This window comes from Gossypium hirsutum, chromosome D03 (genome assembly GCF_007990345.1).
Source record: "Gossypium hirsutum isolate 1008001.06 chromosome D03, Gossypium_hirsutum_v2.1, whole genome shotgun sequence".
Taxonomy (NCBI): domain Eukaryota; kingdom Viridiplantae; phylum Streptophyta; class Magnoliopsida; order Malvales; family Malvaceae; genus Gossypium; species Gossypium hirsutum.
The window spans coordinates 2,816,752-2,841,390 of record NC_053439.1 but is presented as its reverse complement, the minus strand read 5'-3'; the positions used below and the strand labels follow the sequence as shown (position 1 = coordinate 2,841,390).

General features: G+C 33.2%; 4 protein-coding genes across 8 annotated transcripts; 1 reads left to right on the top strand and 3 right to left on the bottom strand.

The window, feature by feature from the left end:
• Nucleotides 1–317: 317 nt before the first annotated feature.
• On the bottom strand, nucleotides 318–4,936 carry LOC107932568 (casein kinase II subunit alpha). 4 transcript variants are annotated; one of them, XR_005911027.1, is made up of 11 exons: nucleotides 4,424–4,927; nucleotides 4,154–4,286; nucleotides 3,865–4,059; nucleotides 2,623–2,780; nucleotides 2,334–2,424; nucleotides 1,891–1,956; nucleotides 1,054–1,136; nucleotides 902–965; nucleotides 742–810; nucleotides 531–648; nucleotides 318–394 (listed from the first exon to the last, which is right to left on the bottom strand). XR_005911027.1 is itself a non-coding variant. In XM_016864612.2 (10 exons), exons 1-10 carry the CDS (start codon nucleotides 4,783–4,785, stop codon nucleotides 592–594), a joined length of 1,275 nt encoding a protein of 424 aa, XP_016720101.1. In that variant the 5' UTR covers nucleotides 4,786–4,936; the 3' UTR covers nucleotides 318–591. The 4 variants fall into 4 exon arrangements, 2 of the variants coding, with proteins under 2 accessions (XP_016720101.1, XP_016720100.1); XR_005911028.1 differs by having other exon boundaries at nucleotides 4,154–4,283; XM_016864612.2 differs by having other exon boundaries at nucleotides 318–648; nucleotides 4,154–4,283; nucleotides 4,424–4,936.
• Nucleotides 4,937–12,191: 7,255 nt separating this feature from the next.
• LOC107932569 (casein kinase II subunit alpha-2) lies at nucleotides 12,192–16,618 on the bottom strand. 2 transcript variants are annotated; one of them, XM_041089591.1, is made up of 10 exons: nucleotides 16,171–16,618; nucleotides 15,904–16,033; nucleotides 15,615–15,809; nucleotides 14,481–14,638; nucleotides 14,215–14,305; nucleotides 13,775–13,840; nucleotides 12,923–13,005; nucleotides 12,772–12,835; nucleotides 12,611–12,679; nucleotides 12,192–12,510 (listed from the first exon to the last, which is right to left on the bottom strand). In XM_041089591.1, exons 1-10 carry the CDS (start codon nucleotides 16,539–16,541, stop codon nucleotides 12,454–12,456), a joined length of 1,284 nt encoding a protein of 427 aa, XP_040945525.1. In that variant the 5' UTR covers nucleotides 16,542–16,618; the 3' UTR covers nucleotides 12,192–12,453. The 2 variants fall into 2 exon arrangements, with proteins under 2 accessions (XP_040945525.1, XP_040945524.1); XM_041089590.1 differs by having other exon boundaries at nucleotides 15,904–16,036; nucleotides 16,171–16,615.
• Nucleotides 16,619–18,972: 2,354 nt separating this feature from the next.
• LOC121215292 (uncharacterized) lies at nucleotides 18,973–20,872 on the top strand. The gene has a single exon (XM_041089589.1). It carries the CDS (start codon nucleotides 19,505–19,507, stop codon nucleotides 20,588–20,590), a length of 1,086 nt encoding a protein of 361 aa, XP_040945523.1. The 5' UTR covers nucleotides 18,973–19,504; the 3' UTR covers nucleotides 20,591–20,872.
• A 1,364-nt stretch (nucleotides 20,873–22,236) lies between these two features.
• LOC107932531 (peroxidase 73) lies at nucleotides 22,237–24,379 on the bottom strand. The gene is made up of 4 exons (XM_016864571.2): nucleotides 24,131–24,379; nucleotides 23,834–24,034; nucleotides 23,315–23,480; nucleotides 22,237–22,919 (listed from the first exon to the last, which is right to left on the bottom strand). Exons 1-4 carry the CDS (start codon nucleotides 24,347–24,349, stop codon nucleotides 22,513–22,515), a joined length of 993 nt encoding a protein of 330 aa, XP_016720060.1. The 5' UTR covers nucleotides 24,350–24,379; the 3' UTR covers nucleotides 22,237–22,512.
• Nucleotides 24,380–24,639: the final 260 nt, after the last annotated feature.

Here is a 24,639-nt window from a genome sequence, read left to right as displayed (position 1 = left end):
TTCTTAAAACACATGTTCTAGCCCATAATCCAGATTTTTTTTATTAAAAAAGAACACGTCAAACATTTTATCAAAATAAATAACAAATATAAAAGTAAAGAAACCATTGATCTAATTAATGATATTTATAAAAAGTACAGGGACTAAACTATGGCAAATTGAAATACACAGACTAAATCCCACATTGGAGCATAATAGAGAATCAAATTCATAACTTTATCTAATATTTTACAAAGCATAATTTTCATTAACACACAAAAATAATTATATTAAGGGGAAAAAAGGATAACGTAGAGTTAACTAATAGATAAAGGAAATTAACAGAGAGCATTAAAAAGGATGAATTAAAACATAAATAATATTATCATACATGTAATTCAGTACTGTTCTTCATCTGAAAAGGAAAAACACAAATATGATATAATTCAAAATAAAACATAAACATTTCCCTTGGGGGAGACATGAAAATCAAAAGAAAAAAAAAAGAGACTTTAATCTTCTGTCATTCTATAAAGGGATGAGGATCTAACCATGCATATGAAGAAAGAAGAAGATGCCATGCCTTAACATCATCACCGTGAAGTTGGCATGCTAGGTCCGAGTTCTGCTGCTTTCCGCATTTCTAATCGGGTAAAAATAAGGATGAGCCTGCAAGATTGCCAAAAAAAAATCATCCCATTACTAGGGGTGTTCGATATGACCGGTATTCTTAGATATGTTCATAAAGATGAAGAGGTTTACCATTGCTTCTTTTGCAGTTAGCCTTTCCAAATGATCATATCGAAGCAACTTATCGAGGAAATCAATGGCCTTATGAGAAGAACCAAATACATGTTAAAGATGGAATACGATACTGTGAGAACGTTGAGAATCGTATAAGAAATTTCTAGTTGTGTACTACCTCAGGTAATGCCAGATGTTGATTCTCAGCATTAATGAACTTTGTCCAAGGTTTGTGACTATGCCTGTATCAAGAAAAAATTATAATACGTCTCAATTGAAATTCACTGTACTTCTGCGCCATCGATCTACAAAGAAAATATGTATACCAACCTCCCAACAAGAAATAAAAGATGGGGATCCAATTCGATACCATACTTATTTAGATAAGCATTTAATTCATCTGTCCCAAGAACCTAATGCAGCAAAAGAGAAAGAAGCTAATTTAGAACCATAGGAATTTTATATCCTCAAATAAAGGCACTTTTAAACACTCAATGAAAAGAGTCAATGCATGACAGAAAAATGGTATTTCTTTTAGGGTAAACTACACCTAAGGTCACTAAACTATTAGTAAGTTTACGTTTTGGTCACTCAACTTCAAGAAGTTGCAAAATTATCACTGAATTATTCGAAAGTTTTCATCTAAGTCACTGAACAAGTCACCGGGTTGTTAAGATTTTTTTTTTAAAGTCCAACTAGTAAGCTCTGAGTGACAATTTGATGATCAGTACGGTGAATTAGTACTCATCAACAAGTAGAAGAATATACCTTAGATCCAAAGTTGATCAGACATCAGTGTCAAAGATCGAAAAAAAAAAGTTGTTTGGATTTTGTTTCGTAGATTTGTGACATTCAAAACCGTTTACGAAAAAATTGAACTTTAGGAGAAAAGGGGAAGGAAAGCATTCAATTGGTGCAAGCAATGCAACCAAAGAAGGCCATAAAGCAGTGATTTTAACAGCCTATGACTTAAATGAAAATTTTTGAATATTTCTGAAATCGAGTGACCAAAACATCAATTTTCGTTTACCCTTTCTTTTAAAACAGCACCAAATTTACAAAATGAAGAGGAAGAAGCAGCTAGACAAGCCTCAACAATGAAGATGTACATATTGGAATATAGTTGTGCTAAGATCAGTGTTACTTAAAACATCAACAAGCTCATACCTTGGCTATCTTGACTAGTTGATCATAATTATCACGCCCATAAAAGAATGGCTCCTTCCGGAATATCTGTATAGCACAACCCTCAAAAATAAGAATCTCAAGAAAGACAAATACCCTGGCGATATATCAAATTCCAATCCTCCTCGGCTTAATATGCAAGCAGATCAAGGTAAGCACTTGTATCCCATAAAAATGCAGCATCTTCAAATGACCATGAAAAAAAACAGATTCCATTTGCTTGATTGCCAATGACTGAAATTGAGCGCATGCTCCGGCCTTTTAAAAGACATGCGCAGGTCTACTTGCATAACACCACAAATGTCACAAACACACACGAGGAGAATTTGATATATGAGCTGCCAGGGTAAGGATCACAAAAGCCTACCTCTGAAGAAGTGTATTAACACCTTAAAAAGGTGAAACAATCCAAATGTAATACTCACCATTCCAGCAAACATACAACCAAGGCTCCACAAGTCTAAAGAGTAATCATAGTCTTGCAAATCAACAAGAAGCTCAGGACCTTTAAAATATCTGCAATCCAAAAATGAAATGATAAAGGGGAAAAAAAGGGTCACATTAATTATGGAGGGCGACATTTTAGATATAGAAAAAAACCCTTTATTCTTAAAAAGCACAAGTTGATTAAACTGACAAGAATCACAAGTGGCATGCAAACAACTATGAAAGCCACAAAAAGCGCCTTTTCTAATACATAACCCCTGAACTAACCTCGAAGCAACACGAACATTGTATTCTTTCCCTGGATGATAGAACTCAGCAAGGCCCCAATCAATAAGACGAAGTTTACGCAGCTCGTGATCAATCATCACATTATGGGGCTTCACATCTCGGTGCATAATACCTTGTGAGTGGCAATAATCCAATGCCTAAAAATAAAGACTCACGATATTCAAACAATTGAACCATCTTTTTCTTTCCAAAGAACAGAGGAAAATATCAAAATTTACATTGTAAGATATAATCAATGGAATCAAGAGATAATTAAAATTTTGGAATCCATGGCAAATGAACATGCAGAAACACCAGCTAAATTTCAACATGCTGTGATTAATCACTAACAGGTTCTGCATGCAATGAATTCATATCACAAAATAGCAATAGTCAACATTGATAGTGACAACAACCTAGTGCAATCTTTCAATCATGACAAGCTCAATAGCCTCCAACAAAGAATTTAAATAATTTTAGACATCAATCAGAACAGGAAATATTTAAGTTGTTAAAATAATATGAGCATCCCTGACATTGCAGATGTATATTCACACAATTACTCGCAAGCCAACACAACCTATACCTAATAAATACCACAACCAAGTCATCCAGTTGCTTTAAATACTTCGAACCACTACAAGCATGCGCATATAAGATCCTTCAACTCAAATAAAGAGAACTAGAGCAAACTGTGTGGGCAGCTGGTATAATATCGAGAAAGATTCTAACCATTGGTCCATCATCACTCAGATACATTTAAATTTCGGTAGTATTCAGCAAAATGTAAACATATCTAAGTACACTCCAAGTATTTCTCAAAACTAGAACCAATGACTCAAGTCAATGTTATTGAGAAGCTACTAGTCCAGCTCCACAGCATATATTATACTAGATATGAATGAGCCCTACAATTTCCACACACATTTTCTCCATCATCTTAACCCTCCTTCATTTTTACAATAAATAAAGCAGCATTTGGTGAAATGTAAACGAAAAGCCGCTACATACATATCTACTAGAAAATACACTTTTTCTTCTTTGACCTAGAAAGTTGATTCTAGAACCAAAGGAAACCATCTCTTATCCCCCACAGTGACCCCTAACCTAAACAGTGCTTTGAATTCAATAATAAAGGAAATGCAATCTTAGGCCTACAGATATGCATCTTATTTCGACTTCAATTTCATTTTCAATAAGCATATATGATTAGAAAAAGGAAGAAGCAATCCATTTACTTGCCTTCAAAAGTTCATAGATATAATATCTAATATCATAATCTGAGAGTGTCGGATAAAGCACTTTAAAATCCGTATTATTCACGTATTCAAATATAAGACTCGGCGTCTTCGATTGCTGATCCCTAACTATATCGAGCAACTTCACAATATTTGGCCCTCCACAAAGATTTTGCAGAATTTTAATCTCCCTCTTAATCTGCATTCCAAACAATCATTTTCTTTATCATACCAAGTTACACAAATACAGAAACAAAATCAATTGAAGCAAAAAAATGCCACCGAGAATGAACCTTCTTCTTCTTTACAGGTTTGAGAATCTTGATAATACATTTCTCATTATCAGTACAATGAACGCCTTCGAAAACCTCACTGTATTTCCCTCTTCCAACTTTCCTAACCACCCTGTAATCATCTTGTTCCCTGCTAAAACAGTAAAAAAAAACAATCAATCAATTAAGTTTAACCTAATTTTCAGCAAATATAAAACAAATTAAAAAAAAACACTGAAGATTCAAAATTTCACAAGCACCAAATGAATACGGAGAACAATATTACAATACCCCCATTGGACAATTAGAGACTCGTAATCCCAGTACTCTTTAGGACGAATAACATTGACATCGGCGTAAACCCTAGACTTAGAAGGAAAGCCAGGGTGCCTAATGGCTTTCCCTATCTTTTGCGCCAGGGTTTCGGTTTCTTTCAGCTCCTTCAACAAAAGCTCTTTCCTCAGCTTTTGTTGCTGCTGTTGCTGTTGAGAAACGGCGGAGTATGATGTTTTGGAGGCGATTCCGCGGAGGAAGGAAAGGGTCGAAGCAAGAGAGGAGGAGATTGGTGAAGGGGAGAAGAGGAGAGAGAGGCTGAGACGGGGGCTGTGGTGGTGAAGAGAGATTGTCGTGAAATTCAAAGGCCTTATGGCCATTTACAGCTTTGGCCTCTCACAAAAGGAGAGGGACGAGGCTTTTAGCCGCTAGGCGTTGGTCCGTTGACGGATATCTAACATATTTTTTTTCCGTTTTCCCATCTATCTTTTTTTTTTTGTACAATTCTAGTAGAGCTCCCTGCATTTTGATGATTTAATCTTGGGTCTACTACTTAAAAAGTGACTAAACTATTAGTAAATTTATATTTTGGTCATTCAACTTTAAAAAGTTACAAAATGGTCACTAAACTATTCAAAAAAATTTATTTAAATTATTAAGCTGTTAAAATCATTATTGTATAGCCTTCTCTATCTGCAAAAAGTTAAAATTATTATTTGCAGCTTCAAAAAGTTACAAAATGATCATTAAACTATTTTAAAGTTTTTATTTAATTCATTAGGTTGTTAAAATTATTGTTGTATAGCCTTCTCTCTTCGCAGAAAGTTAAAATCGTTATTTGTAACTTCAAAAAGTTACAAAATAGTCACTAAACTATTCAAAAGTTTTTATTTAAGTCATTAGGTCGTTGTTGTATAACCTTCTCTGTTCGCATCGTCTACACCAATTGAAAGCTCTCATTCCCTTTCTTTCCTACAATTTAGTTTTTTTTTCATGAAACAAATTTTAAATATCAAGAATCTGCGAATCAAAATCCAAACAGGTCTTTCCATTATTAAAACTATTACTTTAAATATTAAATTATACATAGAATCTTATGTGATAAACTTTAAAATGTTGTCGCATAAATTTTAAAATTAAGAACTAAAAATAAAGTAAAATTGAAAGAAAGAGAGTGCACCATTGTTTCTATAAAAGTTTCGAAAACCTCTAAACCAAAATTTTCACAACATAATTTTTTCATTTTAAATTATATAATGTAAGATTTGATATCTCATTTAACGGTTAAATTAACAATTTTAATAACAGAATGACCTTATTAATAAAACATCGACAGTCTGAAGATGTAATTAAAATATTTTAAAATTTAAAGACTAATTTAAATAAAAGTCATAATTTAAATATGTTTGATGCAATTAACTCGATTTTATTTTATTCAAAATTTGAATTAGTTTAATTAAAGCCCCTATTCCTATGTAATAATAAAAATATTTTCATTTAAATGTATACAATATATAAATATATAAATATTTTTTAATTTTTAAAGAATAAAATGAACTGTCATATTCCAAGGCAAATATAATTCAATGACACATCAAGTGGGCTTTTCTTTTTGCTATCTTCTTTATTCCTTCCTTTGGAGCCAAAAGTCTTTTAAGGGTTTTTTTTTCTTCCAACAAATGCAAATTTTTATTGAAGAAAAAGTAAAAAATAGTTAGAAAAAATTACAGTAAATATATATATTTTTAACATTTGGACTAAATTTAAATTTTGAAGTCATCATTATTGGGGATATTTTACCTAAATACCGCCTCGACCCGAACATTATTAGTCTCATATAGTTAAATGAATGAGGATACTTGTTATTATACCAAAAAGACCTCGTACATCATATTGTACTCGAGAGTTAACTTTTAGTGTTTAATTTGATTTTAGGATTGATTTAATAGAAGTTAAAGTGAATTGTTTGAATTTTCATCATTTCATTAATAAAAAAAGTTAAGTGGTGATTGTGAATTTGTTTAATTCGTTAAATGTAGTCGTGGTTTTTTTCTCGAAATTTAGGGTTGATGTGATAAAAGTTAATTGCTAATATTATTAGCTAATGATGATTCAAAATAATATTTATTTTGGATAATAAAAAATAGATATTGAGTTTGATAACATTATAAGTCCTGGATTTAAAAGTCCAGGAAAGACATAATTTGATCCAATACATGAAAGACTCAATTAATCCTTGTGTATAACATAAGGGGCGACAAACCCTAACAAATTGTTTTTATTCTGTGACTTGGTTCATGTTGCTTAAGCCAACACTCGAGAAAATTCGTGGTTTGAGAATAGCGGAGAAGGTCGTTCGGTTGAAAGTTAGGATCAACTTGAATTTATCTCTCATAAAGCACAAGTATGATTTCGATTTAGGTTTATTACTACAAATAACACAACAACTCGAATTAAGGAAAAAATTTTAAACTTCTCCTATAACTAAATAATTGTTTTCTTAACTGAATTTTTCTAAAACATTGTTTTTCAAAGTTGCCTATGTCGTTCTATTATTATCTTTTTCTTTTTCTTTTTTGTTTCCTATTGATATGGTGTAACGACTCGATTTTTGTCAATGTCAGAAAAGTCAGTTTCAAGGTCGAATGGACTTAAACGGAGCCATTCAAAAATTTTATTTTTTATTATCGAGGAATTTATATGACGTATATGAAATATAAGACTAATTTACTAAGAGATTAAATTGGATAAATTATTAAAAATAGTACAAGAACTAAATTGTAAGGATTAAGAAGTGATGGAGTTCAATGGCTAGGTACTTAGATAGCAAATTACCATGGTCTTAAGTGGTAATTAAACCATGGCCAAACTAAGTTAGGGGAAGAGGATGATCCCCTCCATCGATTTCTACTAATATTATTATGAGATATCCATGCTCATTGGATCATTTAATTTTAATTAGTGAAAATGTGTAATTAAAGGAAATTTATGCCAAGTGGATGAGAGAATGTACTCAAGGGAGAGCTTCCATGGTCTTCTTCTTGCCGTGAGCTAGGTTCAAAGTTAAGCAAAGTTTCCATATATATTGTTTAGTTAAATTGAAAGCATAAAATTGAGTTAGATGATGAACCCATTTCATTAATATTGAAATTGTTAGGTGAAAAACTTATTTAGCGTTGGGTTTTGGATGAATGTCGAATACTAAGTTAGAAAGAGAACGAGAACTTTAGATGAAAATGTGATATATTGATAGTTTAAGGTCCCTAGAGTGCAAATACGAAGTCGGATTTAGATTCGATCGAGTAGATTGTGAAATACGAGCATTCCGGACATTAAAATTAAAAAGGGACTTAATTGCAAAAGTATGCAATTATGCTTGGTTGTTCACTATGCCTTATTGATTGTGAACTAATACTAATTTTTTAAACGAATTATCGAATGTAGTTGAGACAATGCCGGATTGTAGAGGAACAGAGGCGGAAACGAACAACGAGCGGTGAATTTGGTTTGTGCTACTATAATTCACTTTTAATTACTTGTTCGATAAATAATTAGTTAATGTAATCAAGTGTGGAATCAATATCAAGGTATTTGCATCTATACTTGAAAGCTTTAAGTTGATGGATATAATGTTATGTTCAGATGAAATCGTGATATAAATTATTGATAATATGATATGTTTGCATCTGCTTTATCATAAATGATGGTATTTAATTATTAACTTTGATACAATAATAAGGGTAAACTATTAAAATAGTCACTTTTATTTGCCTCAGATTACATTTTAGTCACTTATGTTTGAAATGTTACGTTTTAGTTACTTACGTTATCGTGTTGTAATATTTTAGTCACTCAGCCGTTAATTGTCATTAACGGCGTAACGGTAAGTTGACGTGGCACGTTAAATCCTCATTTCAAACAAAAATTTTAGGTTAATTTATATAACCGGTCCTCATATTTTTTTATTTTGAGCAATCAAAATTTTTTCCTTTTATGTTCTTTTAACTTTTTTTTTATTCTCTTCTGCTTCTCTCTCTTTTTTGCTCCCTTCTCCATTTCTTTTAACGTAATTTTTTTATGTTTTTCATTTGTTAAAACTAGTCCTTATACTTTTATTTTTTGAACCAGACAAGCTTATGGACTAGTTTTAACGTAATGTGATGTCTCATATTCGAATCCAACAATCGAGTCGGATGTAGGGCGTCACATATGATCTCATTCCTACCCATGCAAACAACTATACTCAGATTCACTAGTAATTGCTCTCTAGCGAGTTGGTGGCCTTAAGAGACCTTACCCAATAGGGCACCAAAGCCTTAAGAGGCTTTATTGAAAATGACATCGAGGCCTTTAAAAGGCCATTATTGCTATAAAGTTGATTCGTTGGTAATCATTATTGCTTTTGTGCATATTGAGCATTTTGTATTCACTAATTTTATGCATTTAATTGAATTTGAAAGACATACATACATCTAAGCCGACATTTTTAGCCTAAACAAGTAATAACATGGGTGAACTACCAAAATAGTCACTTTTGTTTCCCGCAAGTTACATTTTAATCACTTATGTTTGAAATATTACGTTTTAGTCACTTACATTAATGCGTTGTAATATTTTAGTTACTGAGCTGCTAATTTCCGTTAACGGTATAATGGTAAGCTGACATAGCACGTTAAATTATCATTTCGAACAAAAGTTTTAGATTAATTTATACAATTTATCTCCATATTTTTTTTCGTTTTGAACAATTGTTTTTTCTTTTATGCTCTTTTAACTTTCTTTTTTTTTCTTTATTTCCATTCTCTTTTACTTCTTCCTCTATTTTCCTCTCTTCTCAATCTCTTTTAACATAAAACAAAAAAAATTAAATTATTCAAAACGAAAAAGAATTAGAGACCAATTGTATAATTTAACCTAAAATTTTCGTTTGAAATGATGATTTAACGTGTCATGTTAGATTACCGTTACACCGTTAATGGCAATTAAAACTCAGTGACTAAAATGTTACAACACAATAACATAAGTGACTTAAACGTAATATTTCAAACATAAATGACTAAAATGTAACCTGAAGAAAATAAAAGTGATTATTTTGGTAGTTTACCCTAATAGCATTTGTATAATTTGTTTAAGCCTAAAGAGATAATTTTGTTATGAAGAGATAATTTTGTTATGAAGAGGGTGAGCAACCCTTCTACTTGGGTCTTTTGCTGCGACCATTGTCATCAATGAAGGGTGAAACCTTTTCCCCTGGCCTTCGGTTGATTCTACTAAGGGAGATGAGACATCTCACCTTGATCTTAAAAAGCATAATAAGGACGAGACCTTGTTTCTTATACAATTTCTCAAGGGGATGAAGCCTTTCACATTAACCTTCTATGATTCTACAAAGGGGAAGAAACATTGTACTTTAGCCAATTCCTTAAGGGGGATGAAACCTCACACCTTAGCCTTTGGTTGATCCTACCAATAGGGGTGAGACCTTACCCTTAGTCATTTCCTAAAAGGGAATGAGACCTCACACTTGACTTTCGTTTGATTCTACCTAAGGGGATAAGACCTCTCGCCTTGGTCTTCAAGGGCATAAGGGGATGAGACCTTACATTTTAGCCAATTCCTCAATGAAGATGATACCTCACACCTTGGTCTCAAGGGCAAAAGGGACAAGACCTAACAACTTTGCCAATCCCTCAAAGGGATGAGACCTCACACATTGGCCTTCGGTTGATTCTATCAAAGGGGATGAGACCTCTCATCTTAGCCTTCAAGGTAATAAGGGGACAAGACATCACACCTTAATCAAAAGGGCCAACCCTCGCACACTGGCCTTCATTTTTTCTCTATATAACCATACATACCAAACAACACAACATACACCCTGTGACTATCTTTCTTATTTTTATAAACATACCTAAGCTTACATAAACGGGGTGTGGGCAAGGTTTGCCCCTTGTGGTGCGAGGAACCCTTAGTGTGTTGAAGCACTCCTTGGGTGGCCTCCTGATGGTGTGCACAAGATGTTCTTTGCCTTGTGGTGTGCAAACGAGGGGCTCCCTTAAGTGTGAAAAAGGGGCCCACTGTATACAAGTGAGGTGCCTTCTTGAATGCCTACTTGATAGTGTAGGCTAAGGGCTCTTTAGGTGCGAAGAGCTGCCCCTTGACGCGTTGGCAAAGGCCTTCTGGTTTACAGGTGAGAAGCCTTCTTAGGTGTTGAAAAAGGGCCTTTTAGTATTCAAGTGAGGGGCTTTTTCAATGTAGTGAAAGGCCTCTTTATGTTCAGGTGAAATACCCTTTTAGGTGTCTGCAATGGGCATTCTGGTGTGCAAAGTGAAGGCCCCTTTGGATGTGGCGAAGGCCTATTAGTGTGTAAGTGAGAAACCTCCTTAAAAGTTGGCAAAGTACTCATTGATTGGCTCCCTAATGATGCATGTATCTTCTCCTTCGAACTTATCAATTTTGTCCCATCACTTTACCCATTCCTTTCCCTTTAACATTTTCATCAATCTATATAGGTTAATTGCACCTATACATGTCCAAATTATGTAATATTTAAATTGATCCACAAATTTTAAAACATTTTAATTGAGCTCTTAATAAGTGCCATTGTTATATCCATCAGGTCTTTTCGCGCAAAGACAAAGCTAGAAATTTAATATTAAGGAGACTAAATAAAATTTTAAAGGCTAACGTCAAATTTAGCCCTTAAAATTTACATTTTTTGGTCAACTTAATCCTTATTCTTTTTTTAAAACTAAACTTAACCATCAACTTTTTAAATAGAGTCACATTTGATCATCAACCTTTCAAAAAGAGTCAAATTATTGGCTTTTTAATAAAAATTAAGACTAAAATCTTAAATTTTTTAGCAAAGATAGCAGACATGGCAATACACATGTACTCCATGCTATTTTTTTGAACTTTTTATATGTTTTTTTAAAAAATTATTTAGTGGCGTAACATATAAAATTAATAGTGCTATTTAGTATGAAGTACACGTAAGTTGTCACACGAGTTGCTACATCAACATTGTTGAAAAGTTGATGATTTAATCAACATTTCCAATGTTAAAAATCAAATTTAGCTCAAAAAATGAATAAGAATCAAATAAACAAAAAAAAAGTAAATGTTGAAGGCTAAATTTAACATTATGCCAATTTTAAAAGTTTGAGGGGCCAAAGGTAAAAATTTTATTTACAAAAGGCCTAAATTAAATACTTTACATCTAAAAGGGACTAAAGTCGACATTATTCCACTTAACCAAGGGGAGCCAAGACCCTCTATTTAGTTATTAACTAGAGTGTTAAATGTTAACTTAGAACTGACATGTAACATATTTAAAACTCGTAGATCAAATTAAAAACATGCTTATATCTATCATATAAAAACGCATTAAAATAATAAACCTCCTAATTTTCAATTGCATCGTCAGAATTCTTCGCACCAAAATAAAGTGTTTTAAATATGCTCTACATCAAATCAAATCTAAGATGGCATTTAACACCCAAGATTATATTGGGTTGATGGAAGAAGATTTGCTTGATACCATATTAATACTTTAAAAATTCAATTAAAATATTTTAAAATCTTTAAAATTAATTTAAATTTTATGTAATATTTTGGGGATGCATTGTCTGAGTTAACCCTATTATATTCCAAATATAAAACATATAATATGTAGTCCCCTGAAATGAGCTTTCGTATAATCAAGTTATGGTGTCATGTGGGAACATAATCCCGATGTTTTTTTTTGGAAAGAAGTGTTTATATATATATACTATACGTCAAATATTAAAGCAAAAATAATATTATCAGAGATGTACGTCAGTATTGTTCTTCATCTTCAAAAACACACACAAATATGATATAATTCAAAATGAAACATAAACATTTCCCTTGGGGGAGACAAGAAAATCACAAAGATAAAAAAGATAAAGAAAAAAAGGCTTCTTTCATCTTCTGTCATTCTACAAAGGGAAGAGGATCTAACCATGCATATGAAGAAAGAAGATGCTATGTCTTGACATCATCATTTTTGTGAATTTGGCATGTTAGGTACGAATTCTGCTGCTTTCCGCATTTCTAATCGGGTAAAAATAAGGATGGGCCTGCACGATTGTATAAAAAAAAAACACATATATCCCATTACTAGGTGTTTTCGATACCACCGGTATTCTTCTATATGTTCATAAAGATCAAGAGATTTACCATTGCTTCTTTTGCAGTTAGCCTTTCCAGATGATCATATCGAAGCAACTTATCGAGAAAGTCGATGGCCTTACGAGAAGAAAAAAAGTCCATGTTAAAGATGGAATTCAATACAGGGAGAACGTTCAGAATTGTATAAGAAATAGCTAGCTGGGTGCTACCTCAGGTAATGCCAGATGTTGATTCTCAGCATTAATGAACTTTGTCCAAGGTTTGCGACTATGCCTGTATCAAGAAAAAAATTATAATACTTTTCAACTGAAATTAACAGTACTTCTGTGCCATCGATCTACAATAAAAATATATACCAACCTCCCAACAATAAATGCAAGTTGGGGATCCAATTCGATACCGTACTTATTCAGATAAGCATTTAATTCATCTGTCCCAAGAACCTAATTAGCAAAAGAGAAAGAAACTATTTTAGAACCATAGGAATTTCATATCCCCAAATAAAAGCACTTTTAAACACTCAATGAAAAGAGTCTATGCATAACAGAAAAAAGGAATTTCTTTTAGGGCAAACTATAAGTTTACATTTTAGTCACTTAACTTCAAGAAGTTACAAAATGGTCACTGGACTATTTGAAAGTTTTCATTTAAGTCACTAGGCTATTAAGGCTTATTCTTTAAAATCCGGCTAGCAAGCTCCAAACAACGAATCGGCCACAAGTATAGTGGATCAACACCCATCAACCAATAGAACATACCTTAGATCTAAATCGATTTGACGCTCAATGTCAGAGATCAAGGAAAAAAGCTATTTGAATATTGGTTCGTAGATTCGTGAAATTTAAAGTTGTTTTATGAAAAAAATTGAACTGTAGAGGAGCTGAGGAAGGAGAGCTGTCAATTGGTGTAGGCGGTGAAAACAAAGAAAGCCATACAACAATGACTTAATAGCCTAGTTACTTAAATGAAAATTTTCAAACAATTCAATAACCATTCTACAACTTTTTCAAGTTGAGTGACCAAAACGTAAATTTACTAATAGTTTAGTAACTTTAGGTGTAGTTTACCCTTTCTTTTAAAACAGCACCAGTTTTACAAAATGAAGAGGAAGAAGCAGCTAGACAAGCCTCGAAAATGACATCATGGGGATGTACATAATGGAATATAGTTGTGCTAATATCAGTGTTACTTAAAACATCCACAAGTTCATACCTTGGCTATCTTGATTAGTTGATCATAATTATCACGCCCATAGAAGAATGGCTCCTTCCGGAATATCTGTATAGCACAACCCTCAAAAATAAGGATCTCAAGAGAGAAAAATACCCTGGCACAATATCAAATTTCAATCCTCCTCAGCTTTCTGCCACTCATGGTTTAATATGCAAGCAGATCAAGATAAGGACTTGTACCCCATAAAAAACATGGAAAAAAACATATAACCAAAGCTCCACAAATGACCAAAATTGAGCGCAGGCTCTGGCCTTTCAAAAGGCATGACCGGGTCTACTTGCATAACACCACAAATGTCAGAAACACACAAGAGGAGAATTTGATATATGAAGTGTCAGGGTAAGGATCACCAAAAGCCTACCTCTGAAGAAGTGTACTTGCACCTTAAAAAGGTGAAATAATTCAAAGGTAATACTCACCATTCCAGCAAACATACAACCAAGGCTCCACAAGTCTAAAGAATAATCATAGTCTTGCAAATCAACAAGAAGCTCAGGACCTTTAAAATATCTGCAATCCAGAAATGAAATGATAAAGGGGAAAAAAAGTTCAATTATGGCGGGCGGAATTTTAGATATAGAAAAAACCCTTTATTCTTAAAAAGCACAAGTTGATTAAAGTGCCAAGCAAACAAATATGAATGCCACAAAAAGTGGCTTTTTTAATATGTAGCCCTTGAACTAACCTTGAAGCAACACGAACATTGTATTCTTTCCCTGGATGATAGAACTCGGCAAGGCCCCAATCAATAAGACGAAGTTTTCGCTGTTCGTGATCAATCATCACATTATGGGGCTTCACATCTCGGTGCATTATACCTTGTGAGTGGCAATAATCCAATGCCTAAAAGTAAAGACTAAAGATATTCAAACAATCGAACCATCTTTTTCTTTCCAAAGAAAAGAGGAAAACATCAAAATTTACATTGTAAGATCCAATTTATGGAATCAAGAGATACTCTGAGTTTTGGAATCCATGGCAAATGACAAGCTCAATAGCATCCAACAAAGAATTTAAATAATTTTAGACATCAATCAGAACAGGAAATATTTTAGTTGTTAAAATAATATGAGCATCCCTGACATTGCAGATGTATATTCACAAAATTACTCACAAGCCAACACAACCTATACCTAATAATAACCACAACCAAGTCATCCAGTTGCTTTAAATACTTCGAACCACTATAAGCATGCTCGTATAAGTTCCTTTAATTCAAATAGAGAGAACTAGAGACCGTGTGGGCAGTTGGTATAATATCAAGAAAGATTCTAACCTTTTGTCCATCATCGCTCAGATACATTTAAATTTCTGTAGTGTTCAGCAAAATGTAAACATATCCAAGTACATTCCAAGTATTTCTCAAAACTAGAGGCGATGACTCAAGTCAATGTTACTGAGAAGCTACTAGTCCAGCTCCACAGCATATATTATACTAGGTATGAATGAGCCCTACAATTTCCACATACATTTTCACCATCATTTTATTACCCTCCTTCATTTTTACAATAAGTAAAACAGCATTTGCAAAGAGCAAACCAAAAATCGCTACATTCATATCTACTAGAAAATACACTTTTCCTTCTTTGACCTAGAAGGTTGATTCTTGAACCAAATGAAACCATCTCTTATCTCCCACAGTAACCCCTAAACTAATCACCTGGGTTAGAACTTAAACTTTCATTGCAACAGAGCTTCGAATTCAATAATAAAAGAAATATGATCTTAGGCCTACAGATATGCATCTTATTTCGACTTCAATTTCATTGTCAATAAGCATATATGATTAGATATAGGAAGAAGCAATCCATTTACTTGCCTTGAGAAGTTCATAGATATAATATCGAACATCATAATCTGACAGTGTCGGATAAAGCACTTTAAAATCTGTATTATTCACGTATTCAAATATAAGACTCGGAGTCTTTGATTGCTGATCCCTAACTATATCAAGCAACTTCACAATATTTGGCCCTCCACAAAGATTCTGTAGTATTTTAATCTCCCTCTTAATCTGCATTCCAAACAGTCATTTTCTTTATCATACCAAGTTTCACAAATACAGAAACAAAATCAATTGAAGCAAAACAATGCCACCGAGAACGAACCTTCTTCTTCTTTACAGGTTTGAGAATCTTGATAATACATTTCTCATTATCAGTACAATGAACGCCTTCGAAAACCTCGCTGTATTTCCCTCTTCCAACTTTCCTAACCACCTCGTAATCATCTTGTTCCCTACTAAAACATTAAAAAAAAACAATCAATCAATTAAATTTAACCTAATTTTCAGCAAATATAAAACAAAAAAAAAAACTTTAAGATTCAAAATTTCACAAGCACCAAATTTAATACAGAGAACAATATTACAATACCCCCATTGGATAGTTAGGGACTCGTAATCCCAGTACTCTTTAGGACGAATAACGTTGACATCGGCGTAAACCCTAGACTTAGAAGGAACGCCAGGGCGCCTAATGGCTTTCCCGATCTTTTGCGCCAGGGTTTCGGTTTCTTTCAGCTCCTTCAACAAAAGCTCTTTCCTCAGCTTTTGTTGCTGCTGTTGCTGTTGAGAAACGGCGGAGTATGATGTTTTGGAGGCGATTCCGCGGAGGAATGAAAGGGTAGAAGCAAGAGAGGAGGAGATTGGTGAAGGGGAGAAGAAGAGAGAGAGTCGGAGACGGTGGCGGTGGCGGTGGCGGTGGTGAAGAGAGATTGTCGTGAAATTCAAAGGCCTTACGGCCATTTACAGCTTTGGCCTCTCACAAAAAAGGAAAGGGAGGAGGTTTTCCCCTTTTCCCATCTATCTGTTTTTTATTTGGTAAAATTCTATTAGAGGTCCCTGTATTTTTAGTGATTCAATCTTGGGTAAACTACACCTAATGACACAAAACTATTAGTAAGTTTACGTTTTGGTCACTCAATTTTAAAAGGTTACAAAATTATTGTTGAACTATTCGAAAGTTTTCATTTAAACCGCCGAGTCGTTAAATCGTTATTGTATGGCATTCTCTATTCATATTGCTTACACCAATTAAAAGCTCTCATTCCTCTTCTTTTTACAATTCTTTTTTTTTTCATGAAATATCTTATGACGTCAAAAATTTGCGAATCAAAATTCAAATAACTTTTATCTTCGATCTTTGATATTGACTATTAGATAGATTTGGATCTAATGTATATCCTTTTACTCATCGATAGTATTGATCCACCATACTGATCGTCGAATATTAGGTTGAACCTTACTAGCTAAATTTTTTTAAAAAAATTAATAGCTCATTCTTTTGAATAATTTAATAATCATTTGTAACTTTTAAAAGTTGAATGACCAAAATGAAAACTTATTAATAGTTTAGTAAAATTGGGCGTTTAATCTTTTACTATATAATTCCATATTTTGATATTTTTAAGGTCCGTTTTTGTGAAAATACACCTTTTATGTAAAAGTTAGTTTTGTTTCTCCGGTATATTAAACTTTATGCCTTTTATCAAACACATGTACCACATTATATAAAAAAAAAAGCCTTTAAGGACCACATTAAGAAAAAATTATGTCATGTATTGAGGCGGATTGAGCCAAATTTAAAACACTTTTTTGGTAAAAGACCTCTTCGGTCCTTCTCAATTTTAGTATTGAGCAAATTGACCATTCTTAGAAAAATTAAGCAATTTAATTCCTGACAATTTTGAATGTGAGCAACTAAGGACAATTCGTCACAGCGTTAATATTTTTCGTCAATTGTACATATTTTTAGTGGTGTAACTGGTTTTTTATCCGGTGCATTGCACAGATTAATTATGTATATTAATTAAAATATACTTTTTTGGTATTTTTTTATAATAAAATTTGAAATAGATATTAGTTTTAAAATTCATATTTAAAAATTTTAATTTATTAAATCATAAAACTAATTAAATTTAATGCAAGAGATGATTATTTTTTTATATTTTTCAAAATTTTACTATAAATATTTTTTTCAATAAATTACATAATATGTTTACTACACTTAAAAAAAATTAAATATAGGGCAAGAACCCGATTAAACTTATAATTTTAGTAACTATTTAAAAATTATTATTTTATTATGGTTAGTATTAATAGCAAGAAAATCATATTTAAAATTTAATTTAAAAAATAGGACCCACTTTAAATATATCTTTGGAACTCAAAGAATTATCCCAAAACTCGAAATTTTCATATATGGTTCCATACCTTATTTTATGTAATATATATATTTTATATAAATGTTAACAGAATGTATAAATATCACGAGCTAAATTTGCTAAATCAAGACAAAATTAATAGAATGTATAAATATTGTTGGCTAAATTTGTTAAATCAAGATCAAATTGACAAAATGTGTAAATTTTGAGAGCTAAATTTGTTATTATACCTAAAAAAATATGTATAATTGGCAAAAATAATTAACTATCCTTAGTTGCTCATGTTCGAAATTGACAATGATTAAATTGTTCTGATTTTTTTTAGAGGGACTAAAGAGATTCTTTTACCACACTTTTTTTGGTACAAAAAACTCTAGGTTATATTCTACTATTAGTCTCTGTATTTTTTGCGAAAGTTATGGATTTAGTCCCTATACATTAATTGATCAATTTTAGTCCTTATGCTTTTCGAATTGGTCAATTTTAGCCATTGTACTTTTCAAATTTTGAGATTTTAGTCCTGACCCCAAACAGTAGATGTTAAATTCGTTTGGTTAAAATTCAATAATTAGTCTTATACTATGTGTACAGTTGTAGATTTAAATTCACATTCTCAAATTTGATCATTCTAAGTCTCTATACTTTTAAAAATTTTAAATTTCAATCTTGATACAAAATACAGTTGTTAATCCATTAATTGGATTTTTATTGTGGAAATAACAAGCTGACATGACATTATACATATGATAATATGTTTGCCATATCAAAATTTGAAAATAGCATAACTTAACTTAATAAATTTAAAAGTTATCATTTGATGAGGGCTGAAATTTTAAATTTTGAAAAGTATAGGGACTAAAAAGGACCAAATTAAAGTACATGGATTAAATTCAAAACTTTTCCAAAGTATAGTGACTAATAGCAGAATTTAACCAAAACTCAAACACTGATTGGTCAAAACCGAACACGCGACTGAAAATACAAAATCTGTCCAGTTTAGAAGTTGTCGCACGTGTTCCTTTGACCTTGTTGACTCAAAAAGAAGCTTCCAAAGTAAAAAGGGCCAATTGCTTGCTTCTTGCCCTAAATCTCTTTTTTTTCCCCTACATTCTCAAGTTTCAAATGGACTAACAACAATAATGATTATTATTTTTATATGAATTCAGTTGATGTCAACTGAAAATTCAGCTGCACAGTTCCTTGATCCAGGTGGGTTTTTGCTTTCTTTCCATTTTAGTGTTTTTTTTCTGGGTTCTTACTGTCTGGGTTTTGTGAATAAAGCTGGATTTTCTAGTGTAATGGATTTTAGTGGATTTAGGGTTTTTGATTTGGTTCATTAGTTAAATGAAGTTAATTCGTTTGTTTAGTGGTTTCTAATCTGGGTTTTGTTCATCTTGTTTGAATTTAGCAACTTTGGAACTGTTTGAATTTGGTCACCCCGTTGAATTCTATGTTAATAGATGAAATTAGGGGGTTTTTTTTTTGGTGATTTTGATTGAGAATTAAGTTTTGGATGGTGAGGAACTTGGGAATTTCGGAACCGAAATGCCGGGTGATCGGCATTTTACTCGTGTAGATACTTTAGAGTTGAAATCTCGGATCGAAAGGAAGATTGGTCGTGTAAATGCCGAGAAATATTTCCATCTGGTTGCTAGATTTTTGAGTCTTAAGATCGGAAAACCCGAGTTTGATAAGCTCTGCATTGATACGATAGGGCGAGAGAATGTTTATCTTCATAACCGTCTCCTTAGATCAATTATTCGAAATGCTTTGTTTTCGAAGAATCCTGCATTGAAATTGGAAGGTTCTTTAAGTGTTGAATTGCCAAATGGGTATCGGAGAAGTAATCTTCAGTCGTTGTGCAAAGACATTCCTCAATCCCCTCGTAAAGGTCGGACCCCGAATCTTCGAGACCATAAGTTGAGGGACCAGTTGAGTCCTTTAGGGCCTCATGGGAAAAACCCTAAAGTTCAACAACAGCAGAGTGCGACTGAATTGCTTTCGTTGGGTAGCAGACCGCCCGGTTCTGTGGAGGACGGAGAAGAAGTTAATCAAGCTGAAGGGAGTCCGAGCATTCACAGTAGGAGTCCTGTTAGAGCCCCACTCGGCATCTCTTTCAACGCTAAAGAAACATGGAAAGTTCCTCGGAGCGGATTGGAATCTGCTCCTGAGACTTGTCATTATAGAGGTGAACTGCCCGATACCAGTTCATTGAAAAAGAGGTTGGAACGGAAGTTGGAGATGGAGGGATTAAGCATTTCAGTAGATTCCGCTGATGTGTTAAACAATTGTCTCGATGTTTTCTTGAAGAGATTGATAAAACCGTGCTTGGAACTTTCTAGTTCTAGATCCGGACAGAAACTTATAGAACCAGGTCATAATTGGTGCATGTCCTCTTTGAACAGGATGCAACCCGTGAAATTTGGCCTAAAACAAAGTCGGCACATTTCAGCATCAATGCTAGACTTTCAAGTCGCAATGGAGCTAAATCCCTTGATTCTTGGAGCAGACTGGCCAACACAACTCGAGAAGGTCTGCTTGCTTGCCCTAGAAAGTGAACGGTATTTTGCCCGATTATTTGGGTCAGAAGCAGGTTCCATCCCGAGCAATTTTGAAGTATTTCGATTATGAAGTCCATTCTAACATGGATCTTGGTCATACTATTAACAGATGAAGTAAATAATAAAGGCTACAAGAGCTTCGAGTCAATCTGATTTAGATTGTATATAGGTCATCACTCTGATCGATCCTGGAGTAGTGACATTTTAACATGGTGAGGCTCAACTACATTGAATCTACTTGTTTCGAATAGGTTAGCAACTATCTCACTTTGGTATCTATAGTTTTTGATTTGCTTTGTCGAACACTTATTTTTAAATAATGAATTTCATCTTCGAGTTTTCAGGCCTGCAATTGTTCAACTTGTCGTTTGAGCTTTAATCATTTACAGTATAATTTTTCCTCTGCTTGTTTTATATCGATTTATCCTTCTGCTTGTTGTATCGGATCATTAAATTGCAAAAATGGTTCTTTTGAAGGGAACTGTGTATCCCTACATGTTTCTTGATGCTTTTCACTCATTTTTCTTCTGCTTGGCATGTGAGATTCATCTGTTTCCCTGATTCATGGAACATAACCTTTTTGTCTTTTCCAATGTTTTACTAGTCGGATTACTTGGCCTGATAGATGAAAGCATAGAGCACATGGTTTTGTAGGAACCCGAAATCGTTTCGTGTTATTATGTTTGCATATGTTGTAGGAAGACACAAATGGTTCAAACTTGATATCCCAAACAAGGTGGGTCTAATGGTCTGGTTATTCATTTGTGCACTTCATATGTCTAGCTCTGCTCTTATAATTCCCTCGTTGTTTGCTTTTTCGTATCTTGGATAGGTCGGCATCTAAACTCACTATTAGCGCATGCTTAGGCATTGTTTATCTATCTGTGATTCAGTGAGAATGACTAAAATGGCTCAACTTGTTTCTGATATGAATTGTTACGAAAATTCCGACTTTTGTTCATCAATTTGTCACTATACTTTTCTTCTGAATCATAGCTTATCATACGATGTGATTTCCAGTCTTCCAGATATGTAGATATGTATGAGTTCTAGTAAGTATATTGAATGAGCCTAAGCAATGATCCTTTTGCCAAGTATTTGAAACTTTTTTTCTTTTGGTAAGTATATTTTTATTGGTTTTTTTAAAAGGTAGAAAGGACTTCTCCAGTCCCACTCAAAAAAAATCGGAGAAATTTAATCTCTATCAATTTTGAAAGTGAGCAATTAAGGACAATTAATCACGATATTAATGTTTTCAATCAATTGTACATAATTTTTATTAATAAAACAACAATTTTAGCCCTTGATGTTTGTATGTTTTGTAAATTTGGTAATGATTTAACAAATTTAGCCTCGACATTTACACAAATGTTATAGGCTAAATTTGTTAAATTATTACCAAACTGACAAAACATGTAAACATCAAGGGCTAAAAATGTTATTATATCAATCAAAATTATGCACAATTGACGAAAGACATTAATCCCGTGATTAATTGTTCACTTTCAAAATTGAATTGACAGCGATCAAATTACTCTGGATTCTTTGAGAATGATTAATTTGCTCAATTTCAAAATTGAGAGGGACTGGAGAGGTATTTTTACCTTTCTCTTCCTGCTTTCGTGGTGATGGAAAAGAGATCCATCTAGAAATCTACACCTAAAGAATTTAAGAAAAAGTTGAAAACGACATCTAAACTAAACATTAATTCATTTCTTTGACATTCAATCCAGGCTCGAGCAACATTTGCTATCAGCCCCCGTCACTATTATTCTTTGACTTTTGTTGACAAATTTAACTTATTACAATGCATTATTATTATTCCTTTCTCGATATATTTGTTGGAGTGAGCCTAGGCCCATTAAAGAAGTAGATATTAACTACAAGTTTTAAATCTACTCCAATACAATACATTATTAAACAATTATGTCCTCTCCTAAAAAAAAGAATGAGTTTACACAAGAAACTCACGACCAAAAATTAACATTCTCATCAATTAAGAGCATCACAGTTTCTCCTAATATTCCCATTCCTCCCCGTCTTAACACCGACACGGCCGAGCTTAGTAATGGCGGTGATGAAAGCGGAGTTAAATGTATTCGAATTAGCCGCCCAAGCGTTTACGACTGGCTTCGATCTCTTGTCGGTGAACAAAACCTGGTCGGAAGTGAACAATCCCTTGCCTTGTTGCAAGTTCTTGTAGTAAACATTGTCGAATGCACGTGGTGTGTTAGGGTCCATGTTAATGGCTATCCTGGGATCAACATTTTTAGGACACATTTGTTGTAGTTGGGTCGCATATGCTCGGTTCAATGTCGGGTCTACTGCACTTTGACGGCTGAAATTGTATATCCGGTTTGAAAACTTGCTGCAATGAGAGAATCCAACGGTGTGTGCAGCTGCCAAAAAATAAAATAAATAAATATAAATAGGTAAAATTCTTGTGGATGCACTTCTACCAAAAGTCAGATTGACTTTTGCCCCTTCAACTTAAAAAATGGCAAAGTAGTCACCGTACGTTAGATCAAAGAGTAAGACGATTCTTTCTTTTAAAAATTTCATTTATTTGCATTACAATGACACGTGAAATGCCATATGTACCCCATGAATTTTTATAATTATTTTTTATTTTTTTATATAATTGTTGTAAATTATTGCCAGCTAATATAAGATGTTAACTTAAATTAGATCCATTCACAAAGACCTGACAGTGGTCAAGCTTACAAAGATTGAACACCCCGTGCTAGGCACATAATTATAACCAACACTCACATCTGAGTCTAGAAGGAAGTACCTGAAAGAGCAATCATGTCAGTTTGGGTGAGTCCATGTGCTGCAAACATAGAGTTGAGCTGGTTCAAGTTGAAATCTGGATGAGGCAGCTTGCCATTGACACTAGCTGCTGTGGAGCTTAACCCATCCAACCTCCCCAATTCAACTGCATAAGATGGTCCACCTGACTGCAACCCATCATCACATTCATCACTAAATTAAACAAAACCCCCCATTTTTTTCCATAAATTTAATTATAAAAAGTTACAAAATGATCATCTAATTATTCAATTTTGTTTTTTTAGTCACTCAACTATCTTAGATTTTTAAATGTTTTTATTTTTACTTTAGCTTGCTGGTGACCAGAAAAACAAAATTAAATAGTTAGATGATAATTTCATAATTTTTCATAGTTTAGTGACAAAAAAAGAAAAAAATATAATTAGATCAACATTTTATAACTTTATTGTTAAGTAAAAAACATATTGTACCAAAAAGAAAATCTAATGTACGTTTGAGAAGGAAAAAGAAGAATACAAACCAGAGCAATGACATCACGAGTCGCCATTGCCAAAATATCAGCACATGAAACCTTGTTTCTACAACTCGGAACCGCATCGACCGCTTGTTTCGCCTTGATGACGGTGTCGAAACCGTCACCGGCTAACGACAAGTTGTCGGGGTGGTCCTTTTCGGCTTTGTTGCTGCCGGTGGATTGAATAATTACTGAAGCATCACAACCCTGAAAACAACATAATGATTGTTATATATATAAATAAAATAACATCAGCTCCAACATGGTGAAAAACTGGAAAATGGTTGTGCTTTTTGAAAGAACCTGGACAAAGCAATCATGGAAGAAGAGGCGGATAGTTGCGGGGACAGTGACAAAAGTTTGTCTGAATTTCTGAGTAACGGCGTTTCTTACAATGGATTCTACATTGGGACAGGTTTTAGCGTAGTAATTTTGTCTTAGTTGAGCTGAAGCTGTTTCAGGGAGCAAGGAGAAGGTAAGAGAAAGTGACAGTACCAGTAGAAAAGTAATGAAGTGAGCCATTTTGGGTCTGAAAATTTCGAGTAATTGCAGTGAGGTTGAAAAACAAAGGGTTATTTAAAGAGACATTTGGAAATGTTAATTAAAAAATAAAATAAAAGGTTAATTTCCCGGACGTCCCTCAACCATTGTCTAGATTTTAAATTGGTTCTTAGACATTAAAATATTATAATTAAGTCATTAAAGTATTAATATTGTATCAATTAGGTCTTTCAATCAATTTAGATGTTAAATGCAAGTTTAGATTTGATGTTGGTATATTTTAAATATGATAATCAAATTATATTAATCGA